General features: G+C 46.7%; 2 protein-coding genes across 2 annotated transcripts in view; one reads left to right on the plus strand and one right to left on the minus strand.

Annotated features, from left to right (window-relative positions):
- Positions 1–499: 499 nt before the first annotated feature.
- Positions 500–4,237, plus strand: T265_11201 (hypothetical protein; the record flags this gene model as incomplete). Its single annotated transcript, XM_009177798.1, has 6 exons — positions 500–545; positions 775–837; positions 1,843–2,002; positions 3,400–3,475; positions 3,551–3,687; positions 4,144–4,237. 6 exons carry the CDS (start codon positions 500–502, stop codon positions 4,235–4,237), a joined length of 576 nt encoding a protein of 191 aa, XP_009176062.1.
- A 1,911-nt stretch (positions 4,238–6,148) lies between these two features.
- The window catches only part of T265_11202 (hypothetical protein), a gene marked incomplete at both ends in the record, with an annotated part of 35,364 nt that continues 30,293 nt past the window's right edge, over positions 6,149–11,219 (minus strand). Inside the window, one exon of the mRNA XM_009177799.1 lies at positions 6,149–6,187. Within this exon, the coding sequence (XP_009176063.1) occupies positions 6,149–6,187 (39 nt within the window). The remainder of the gene's footprint in view (positions 6,188–11,219) is intronic.

Here is an 11,219-nt window from a genome sequence, read left to right on the forward strand (position 1 = left end):
GGACAAATCCTGCTGCGTCAAGCCTCAAAGTCTGCAACCGGCGACCTGCCGTTGTTGGTCGAGGATACTGCATCTCAACCTAGATGGCGGTCTGGAAACGCTGACTTGGGGTTCTGTGTTCTCTGTGACCGGCCTACTGCTACAAGTGACCGCTGGTGTGCAACAAATCGCGTCCCATATCACGCCGACTGTTGTGACGGTGAACCTTGCCCACTGTGTGGTGATGCTCTTCAGGATTGTCCCAAATTTGAGTCCACGTGAAAATAAATCACTTTTGGTTCTTAGCTCCGGGTCCATCCGGAAAGCGCAGAGGTGTGCTTGCTACCCGGTTCGCAAAAAGGGCGTCTTATGATGTTGACCTGGATCGAAGCACAGATTCACAGCACAATGTGTCACGTAAGTCTGTGTGCGTCCATGTTTTCGGGTTCACAGAGGAACTACTCGACAGCCGTGAGTCAGTGTCTGACAACTACGACTAACTTCGTAGAGCGTCAGCTAGATGAAAGAGACGAAGATGATTTCGTGTGACCCATCGGCTCCGAAAAGTTTGTCTGTTAATGAGGTCCTATGCATTACATGTAAGTCTCGTATTTCTTGAAAGGTGCAGTAAATAGCCATGCGCAACAACCCCTGAAGATGGCTTTGTGTGAACAGGCATCTACGACAGCATAGTCGCCGCAGTGAATTCCTGGGTAAGTATCTCTGCCAGTTTGTCGGCCACCCGCCTTATGATGATATTTTAATAACGTGAATTATATCTGCCTCTCATTTCAGGACTTCAACGACCAAATGAACGCTCCCCACGAAGAAGAAAATGCGCCTCACAGAAAGACATATGTTAACTTCAAAAGGAAAAATATATCTCAAAATTTCAAGACGCCCATTTTGAGCCTTTTCTCCGTTACAGATAGATGGGTTTCATTCGTGAACCCTTAGCCGCATGTTAGTCGTGTGCGTCGGTTGAGATCGTTCAGCTGCCTGGTATTATCGACGTGGGCTCTATGTGGCTAGTTAGTTAAGCATCGCGTACCCCTAGCCGCACGTTAGTGGTGTGCGTCGGTTAAGATCGTTCGGCTGTCTGGTAGTATCTACGTAGGCTCTATGTGGCTAGTTAGTTAGGCATCGCGTACCCCTAGCCGCATGTTAGTGGTGTGCGTCGGCTAAGATCGGTCAACCTCGAGGTTTTCCTAGCATAATTAGGAACGTATAATGAAAACTCTGGTTTTTGCCAGCAAACGTGCACGGTGTCTAGCAAATAATCAGCGTGCACTACGGAATTTTTGCTAGCAACAAAGAATCATCGGCCACAATTTGTTTGCACGAATGCGCCTACGCATATGTTGTATCTACAAAGGCCATTTAGATTCTAGAATGTTGAGGAAATTTGTTCCAGTGGGAAAATACCTGAAAGTTACGTTTATTGTATGTGAGTCAATCTTCTCCACAATTCGCGATTTTTTATCATCAGGCAACGTATTCACAGTCGGCGGTGTTTATTGACCTTGAGAATTCGCTCCCTTAAACAAATCGCCATAGTAAATGATTTTCATTTTTACAGCAGCATATACATTATACATAGACATTCTACACTATGAAGTGGCAAGTCTGAAAATGCCGTAGATTTCGAGAAATCAATCTCATTGTGCGAATAGCCAGTGGCCCGTTTGAATATGGGATAAATTTTAGATTCAAATCACGCGCCAGATTTTCTCTGGAAGTTTCATGTTTTCTTTTTCCTTCTCGGCTGCTTTTTAGAAATTTGTGTAACGGTACTGATGACATGATCCTATAAGCATCTTCTGGGCTGCTTACCCATCTCTTCGTTGGATGTACCGGTGGGAGCCGTGGTTTCCCAAGCCGCGCGAAGGACGATCATAGAGGTAGGAATGGATGGCCAAGAAAATCAGGGCGCGGATCTCAATTCCGCTGATACTCGTGCTTACCTGGATAAGACGGTTGTCCCCATATTGCTTCAGGGACTCACTATGCTTGTAAAGGAGAGGTAATCGTCACCTTTGTCGTGAATGTAAAATTTAGACCTCCGAATCCGATTGAGGCCCTTGGGACCTACCTATTACAACATAAAGAGGAAACGGAAAATTCGTGAAAATGTGCTCCTTTTCGAAGTCATTTGCAAATATACATAATCATTGATGTGAAATGTCTTGCATGCTTGTCTTCGTATCGTATACGATGTGCCAATAAATGCATAACTCGTTTCACGCGTTGTCCTTAAGACTGCTCCTTCTTGAGTTTGGCTCAGGTTTCCCGTCCTAGTCTGCTGGCACTGATTAGCTGCAGTGACTAGTGATTGGTTAGTGTTGATCTGGTTACTGAGCGCCCGTTTTCTCGAGGTCCGTGACAAGAATCCACATGATATGTCCGACGACTAACCTCCTACCTTAAGCTCGCTGCGATTCGGAGAACTATGGTTTATTTGGGAGAAACATGAGGCATCAGCAATATCATTGACGATCTGCACGCCAGTTATGATTATGAGAGAGCAAAGCGGCCGCCGAAACCAATCAGCAATCTGATCAGTTCGCTCAAACAATGAAGCAAATTTCCCGAATTAGTCCATTTAATGACTACACATTCACCCCCATGCAGCTTCGGATTTAGTGTCAGTCATTTCTGATACTGCGAGGACTCTGTAAACGAGTCGAGATGCGAATGACCAACAGAAGTTGATTTTCGTTTACTACTGGCAATGCAGTATTCCTTCCCGTCCTTCCAGGGCTTAAGGGTGGACACTTTAGCAGACCTTAGTATACTTTGCGTTGTCCCTCTAGCTCCACTGGGTCTTGAACCATCACTAGTTTCACCTGCGTTTAACCAAAGGCAAGTATCTGTTACTTCCATCAACCCATGGCGCGGCGGTCACCGAATATTGCATAATCCATCTCAGGTCTTGCCTGGTTCACTCGATTGCATATTTTTGTGTACTTATAGCTTATCATCCACTTAAATGCCGTCCAAAGCATCTGTCTTTTCCACTTGTGCTTTTGTATGTCCATGACTAGTGTTATTCTACCCACCTGTGTTCGAGATTCACGTCCGCATTGTTTTTTCGAAGGCTAAGCATCTTGATGAGGTATTGGGAGTGAAAAGGGTGTGCCTCTAGTACTTTCCAAAGTCTTTCGTGCACTAGTGCTTTTTTAAGCCGATGTGTGGCTGTCCGGCTAAATCGCTCCACGTTGTCATTTTCTTGTGCTCTATAGAGAGAAGTAGAATACTGAGACATCGGCTTTCACAGAAAGCCGTACTGTCCGCTGCCTCGTGGATCAGGATTCTGAGCCAAAGGTTCAAGGTGAGGTATGTCAACTAAACCTCCATCCTCAACCTGGGCAACTGGGGAGTGTCATCTGCCCCATCCATTTTTATTCTTTTCAAAATAAGGTATTCAAATAAATCAGGGTTGTACGGCGATGAAGCATCAGTAGTGAACAAGGCCAGTGGCGAGATGGACCAAGTGGTTAGAGCGCGAATTTACTGACCGGAAGGTCTGTGGTCCAAACCTGATCCCTGCCTCTCGACTTCCTCGTTCTAGGCTTGGGCGACCTGGCAGTATCCCAGCCCTCGTGTAGCGTGGCAGCTAATCACCGAAAGGGTGCTACAGCTGACGACTATTTTAGGGCCAGTGGCGAATGACTATTCAGCTACGGAAATACCCGAAGACGATCTCGGGTGATCCGAACAAGCGGACCCTGGAAACCGTTCGCTAGCGAAGCCGTCAAGCAAAAGAAAAGGACTGCTGGATCGGGCGTTTTAAACAACAATGCTCGTGACCACCTGCTGCCACTCAGTTTGACGTCAGAACTGCCGGTAGTGAGCGTGGCAATCACAGGAGGATCAACTTGACGGGACCCTTGGCATAACTTGTTCCTCATCGCATTCCGGTAGCTAATGAAGCATTCACTCTAGAGTAGCAAGTGAGCCTGGCCTGGTAGGAGTTGAGTTGACCGAATCTTCACTCCACCAGGTGCGAGAATAACTTCATGCATACAAACGACCCACAATTCTTGTATTCCTAGATTTCCAAGGTACATTCGACTCGGTTGACCTGCCTGTTCTCCTCGACACGGTTACCCATCAAGGAATGCCCTAGAAGCTTGTGAACATAATAAGTTCCTTATTTCCCAGACTTCGGGACGTGCGAAAGCATATTGAGGGCTCTCCAAAAGCTTCCATACACAGCGCGGTGTCCGCCAAAGGTACCCACTCCGTTTCTATGTGATTTATTGGTGTACGAAATAATGAGACGAAATAGTGAAGGTTTTCAAAATCCTGGTGTTTCAAACAGCTACTGACGGAAAATTGTTGATCTAGAACAGGCAAACGGCGTTGTTCCTGTCCTCGAGAAGAAAAAGTTGCGTCTGTTTTTGGGTGAACTGACCAAAGTCATCCTGTCCATTGGTGTGCGCTTTACACCCAAAGTTTAAGGTCGCACTTCTGAACACGCAGCCGCTGAACACACCAATTATAGTCCAGGAGCACTCAAAGTTGTGGAGCATTTTACTCATGTTGAAAGTTGTATCAGTTCCGATTGTAGTATGATAAACGAGGTTCATGACGAATCATCTAGAATCGGGTCACGTTTGGTAATCTGGGGCACCTGTAGCGTCAAGCGGTATATTCCTGATTCTCAAAGACCGTGTTTCTCAGGCTACAGTGCGGGCTGTTTTGATGTGAGTATGAGACATGTTCAAGCAGTGGAACTGAGATGTCTTCAGGTTTTCGACAACCCTTATCTAAAAACCATGGCTCGTATAGGTTGGTGCGCGGAATCTCGAGCCAGTCAGATAGAAAACGAGTATCTGGTTGTGCAACGGGTACTTTGATCGTAGAATGTGTTTGGCACCAGAGGCTGCGCATGCAGAATCGTCATTGGCCGCAGGGAGTGGTGCTTTCTGTGCTTAATTCAGAGTGGCGCAAGCAGGGGATTGGTCAACCTTTGACCTGGCAGAAGGGCATGAAAGAAATTTCGAGAAGTCCGGTTGCTGTGTGTGACTCGAATTCCGGGATAAGGACCGCCTGGCCCTTACTCTACATGTTTACTGACGCTCAATACGTGTTTGCTAATCATTACTGTGTTGTTAGTTTTTCTCCGGATTGTGTGATTGTTTGTCTGGAGGTGTGGGTACTTCGGAATGATTGTGTTAGGCTCGCATTTTCTTTTCACTTTCGTTCTTTCCCCCACAACAATGCTTCCAAGTGACTAACGGCTATACGACAGCGAAGCAGGAATGTTTTGCATCGATTTTATGCTGCTGCTGCTGCTGGTAATGGTTGGAAGCCAATCAAACTTCAAGATATAGAGAAGACTTTTGCCGTGTGCCAATGCCACCACGTCTGGCCAAAAGAAAGCGACAGTGAGTAAAATGATAGGCGGAAAAGTCGCGAAAACGTCAACTGGAAAGATGGCTGAATACTTAGGGAGATAGAGCAACTGGCCTCCTGTAAAATAGCTCTTGGAGACGATTCGTGAGAGTGGATCTTAATCGCCTGTCAGAAGAAGAAATAAATTATGGACCCCCGTGTTGAATCATGAGGAGGCACCAGAACCAAATAGTCTATATCGAGCCCACTTCAAAGAAGGCAGAGAATTTCTGGTCACGCACCTGGCAAAACTTACTAGTGCTATGTAGAGTGAAAAGAAAATGCATGCAGAATGGGGCACACTGATAGTCATTCTAGGGTACACGAACACTGAAAACCAACGTAGCCTTAGTCTGGCAGTTGCGGCACTGCGTGTGCCTTCTGGTCTTGTCCCTGAGACTGGACGCAGAGGGAGGGAGATCCATGAAAACCAGGCTGGGTTCGGTCCTGGATCACGCTTTCACCCTCCGAAAGATTGCAGAACAGCGACGCTGCTTGCGGGAACCGACAACGATGTTCGTTCTTTGGGCTGAAGGTTACCTTTATCTCTGAACCGTGAGGCCTTATGACTATCTATGGAGCGAAGCGCCGTGCGCCAGTTCTCGTGTATCAAATACACATAAAATCAAGGAACGTCAAGTTATGGGGCGCCTATTAGCATGTCGTTTTTCTAGCACCTCAGACCCACCGAAATCCTGCTTGTTGTCCTCGGGTCCCATTTTACTTCCCTTCGTAAGACCACCAAGAATAAGCGACTCGAAATATCTGGTTACAATTGGGGGGAACTAATTTCCCTTTGATTGTCAGACTGAAAAAAGCTTTGAAAGTAAGCAATACTATCTACTCACCCTAGTTAGTTGAGTTGGTGCTTTCGCCCATCTAGAGGCGGATAAGTTGGTCAATCATTGACTGAGGATTTCACCTCCATCTTTAGACAGTGCCTAGGAGTTCGTCAGGACCAGCAGCTCGGTGATGCTCAAGGATAAAAGGCATTCACTCATTCCCGGAGCTGTCAGGGCTTGCGAGTCAGGAATCTGGCTGAGCAACTGCAGGCGACCAGTTGGATTGGTCCTGAAAGTGTTCAGTCGAACGATTCAGGCGCTCTTGTTTCTTTATGAGTGGGCGAGGTTTTGTTATCAGTGACTGCTTCGTTCACCGGAAGCTCTTCGAGCCTGATGCGCCTATCCGCTGGAACATCTTCCGTACATTCCCAGAGTTTCTCACCTCCCACTCCTCTTCAGTTTTTGAATACATCAAACTTCTTGGTCCATTTGGATGCCCTTTCCCGCCTGAAGTCTGATATTATGTCGAGTAGTATCTTGCTCTCGGCCAAGAGGAATACGTATTCGAGCTTCGAACAGTTGTAGGACGTTGATCGATGGTTCAAAGGATTGAGCACGAATTTACTGTCCGGAAGGTCCATGGTTCGAACCCGATCTCTGCCTCTCCACTCCCCCCGTCTAGGCTTTGGCAATCTAGCGGTATCTTAGCCCTGGTGCTTCCTTCGAGTGTCATGGTAGCTAGGCACCGAAAGAGTGCTACAGCTGGATTGTTTTTTCGGAGCGTTGATCGAAATGCAGTGGTTCGATCCAGCTGGTTGAGCTGTTCCACAGGCGGAGCGCCACCATCTCGCAGTGTTGCGGACAGTAGCTTACAGTGGGAGTTAACATCCAAAGACGTGTTGTTCGAAATGAAATCCAGTAGATGGTGCTGATAGACTTGTTTCACATCAAGGTCCGAGAGATTTTCAGTAGCCAGACGAAGTGTGCGCATCTTGCGCGCCCAGGAGAAGCGCAGTGAAAATCAGCGACAAACAAGCGCCGATCCGAATCCATTGCGGTGTTCCAGATATGTCTATCTGTGTAACAGGTTGGCTGGCACGCGGGGCACCATGTGGCGAAGCAGCTCTGGTTGTTTCTTAAGTTAGAACTGCGCCGATGCAGCGCATGCTGGATACGTGAATTTTTACGTCTGAGCTAGTGAACATGTTCGTACTTGAGTAATGTGGGAGGAAAGCTCGACGCCTCGAACGACGAACCATTAACATGCCTTGGTTGTGTCGATCGACGGTTTTGGCTAGGGAACTCTGGTAGTATCTAAGGTTTCGTGCTTCTTCCGGGCAGCATGGCAGCGATGAAATTATAACCTGACGGTTGGTTGTGTCACGGTTTTGGCTAGGGAACTCTGGTAGTATCTAAGGTTTCGTGCTTCTTCCGGGCAGCATGGCAGCGATGAAATTATAACCTGACGGTTTGGTTTGTGTTCGTTCGTGGCTAGACTGTGAAACAGTCCAAAAACATTTCCAGCAACGTTCCCGTGCTGTTCAACTCACTGACCAACATACCACAAGGAATATCATTGCAAATACCGTATCCTAACGGTGATTTCCCAGAGCACCAAGTAAATGCTTTGATATTGTCTCTCTTTTCGTGTTAATACCGACTAACGAAGAACGTATGGTCGATGAAGTAGATTATGGCACCCTACTGAAAATTAGTGACCATGTGCAACTTCGTTCGTTATAGTCTACTTGCAACTCATGACAGACACCTGCAAACCGGAACTCTCGGTGTTTTCGGATAGACAGATAAGCAGTTCCATAGACTTAGTGAGAACATTTCTAGAGACATTTACTGTCACTGATAAACTTTTCATCAGAAACCAGGCATCCAGTATGGAACGGGAATGCTGTTCAGTAATAATAATCGTTCAGCTGTAACACCCTTCCGGTACCTAACTGCCATGCCACCCGAAAGAAACACGAGGGCTGGGATACTGTCAGGTTGCCCAAATCTACACAGGGGAAGTGGAGAGGCAGAGGTCTGGTTCAAACCACGGACCTTATGGTCAGTAAATTCACGCTCTGTCAATTAAGCCATCTCACCCCCAGAATCCTGTTCATCCGGAGTAGAACGAAAAATGGTGGTCGTGGCTTGTTCGCTGAGCTGGGCAATTTGATTGCAAACGTTTCACCACCAATCGAGGTGACATCATCAGTGCGTTATGGGGGAGCGTAGTAGTGCGTAGCGGTGGGTTGTGGCACAACCACCAACCCAGCTCAGCGAACAAGCCAACGACCACCATCTATGCTACCTGAACTACCCGACATTTTCTCTATAGAAAGAACGAAGAATGGTTAGTTTAATAGGCCGACGTGTGTGAGCAAGAATCCTGGGTGAACTACACTGTTTTGAGAAAACACTTTAGCCAATGAGTGCGCAAATACGAACCTATTAGTGTCACCGATGTGTTACCGGCTCTCACAAGAAGCCGTAGTTGTGAGTAAAAGCGAAGAGTACCGAGTGGCGCTTCCTTATCTGTGAAAAAGCGGACGATGTATTTCGGCACTCAACTGTTTTCGAGTCCAGAACTTAGTCAGCCTTAATCACTGAACCTGCTGTGACTTGGTAAGAAACGCCTAGAGATATCTATTTCACTCCTGAAAATATAGTCAATACACTCAGTTCATAACGCAAGATTACCTCTCCCAAACACCATATCTAGGTGTTCAACTCTAGCCAAACTATTATGGTATTCAAAGGAATTGCCGTTGCTAAATGAAATTTTGATGCTGCAGGCTTAATAAGTAAACTGACCATGATATGAGATTTCGTCTTGTAAGTGAAGGCGATCTGTAGTGAAAAGCCGGAAAGCTGTTTCATTCTCACTAGGAATGATCTGCAGTGCGCGTCTCAGGAGCCTGCGACCTTCGGCGCGATGCACACTGCTGATGATTCCCAATAGGCATGAAACAGTGCTTCGCGGCTTCTCTGCACAGGAAAAAAATCTATCTTGAAAATTACCAAGACACACAGAACTGTAAAAATGGTTCTATCTGAAATTAGTTCAGTTAGTTATTCACTCTTGGCCGTATGACCACGGGATATCGTCGAGATCGATATTCATGACATGCCAGGAAATATGTACCAGCAGGCAACCAGTACGACGGTGCTCGCGAAGCCTCAAACGCCAAATAGTGAGCAGCCTAAGAAAAGACCGAACTCAGATGGAGAAGACTTTTGCTACGGGAAACAGTCTCGCCCTATATCAACTGATATGATGGACTGGCATTAGGAAAGTAACAGTCCGTGAAAGGATAAATGAAAAAGACAGCTAATTAATTCAGTCGCAAAAACGTCGACGGGAAAGAATGGCCAAACACTTCAAAGAACAGTTCAGCTGGCCTCTTGCAACACAGTCCCCGGAGATAGTGCGTACAGGCGAATGGAATGTAAGAAGGAACAAAATACGAAATATCCATACTGAAACGTCAGAAGACACCAGGACTGAACGGTCTGTATCCAGTCGTGTACAAGCAAAGCGGAGTATCCCTAGTGACTCATCTGACAAATCTTGGCGCGGTACGAAATTGAGAGAAAGTGCCTTCAGAGTAGGGCATATCGATAGTCAATCCTATCTTCAAAAAGGTACCCGGACGCTGTGTGAAAACCACGGTGGAGTCATTCTGGTAGCTATGGCATCGAAGGCATCCTATGGTCTTATTTTTCGAAGGTTGACTGGACACAGGAAGAGACATACGTGGGTTTCATACCTGAGGTGAATCGTCAATTGAAGCACGTTCACCTGGAAGATTAAGGAACCAAACCAGATCAACAATGATTTGAAACCCCCCTAACCCATCAATCATAAGATCATCACATCAAGTGATGTCAAGCAATGCTGTCCGCTTTCACCCTCCCTCTTCAACTCCGTCGGTGCTATGATTATGGAAGACTCACTACCAGCCTCTGGTACTTGTGGGATTGAAGTGTTGCCGGGGCGTCCGCTCACAGATATAGAATACGCAGATGACACAACTCTTCTTGGATCGGGCACCGTCGTAATGCAAACCACATGCAAACAAAATAATCTGAATGATTCTACCTCATGCGCTTCACACCTCCAAAATGCACAGTGCTACTGCGAAACTGAGTGGGCTCGAACCTTAGCCTCATGCTTGGCTTGCTCGATGACCCGATTGAGGTAGCAGGCATATTTTATCTGGGCAGCTGTATCAGTCCAGGTGGTCTGGCGAAAGATGATATTTCCATCCGGATGGGGAAGACCAGAGCAGCTTTCATGAACCCGCTTCATCTGTGGCGTAGGCGTGACATCAGCTTCCCCGTCAAGGGTCGAGTTTACAAAGCTGCGGTTCGCTCCATTTTATAAGGATCGTAGATCTGGCAGCTGTGCCCCGAAGACGTCAAGACTTCCATTGTTTGTTTGGCCATCAATGTCTTCGGGACATTGCCCGAATCTGTTGAGACTGATCAGTGATGCTGAAGTAAGTCGAGTGGTTTTTGAAATAACTAATTAGCCCACAATGGATGTGCATGTGCAGTTCAAAAAACTGCGGGTGAGGGTATATGGTGAGCTCTCTAAAAGCTTCCCTACAAAAAGTGGTGTCAGACAAGGATGTCCACTCTCCCTATTCTTGTTCAACTTCGTCATCGATGAAATAATGAAGCGAACACTGGATGGTTTTCAAAACCCCGGTGTCCAAATTGTTGCTGGCGAGAGCCTTGTCGACCCGTAGTACGCAGATGACATCGCCCTCATCTTTGAAGACCAAAGCGAAGCACAAACCCTGTTAAATAAAATGACCGCCATCATACCATCTTTTGGCATGCGCCTTGCACCTTCAAAGTGCAAAGTCCTGCTTCAGAACGTGCCGTCTGCGAACATATCCCTTACAATTCAAGGAGAACCACTGGAGATTGTGGAAAATTTTACGTACCTCGGTGGTTGTATTAGCTCTGACGGAAGTGTGTTTGATGAAATCAGTGCAAGAATCTCAAAGGCTCGAATCACGTTTGCTAATTCACGTCACTTGTGGCGTC

This window comes from Opisthorchis viverrini (genome assembly GCF_000715545.1).
Source record: "Opisthorchis viverrini unplaced genomic scaffold opera_v5_457, whole genome shotgun sequence".
Lineage (NCBI taxonomy): Eukaryota > Metazoa > Platyhelminthes > Trematoda > Opisthorchiida > Opisthorchiidae > Opisthorchis > Opisthorchis viverrini.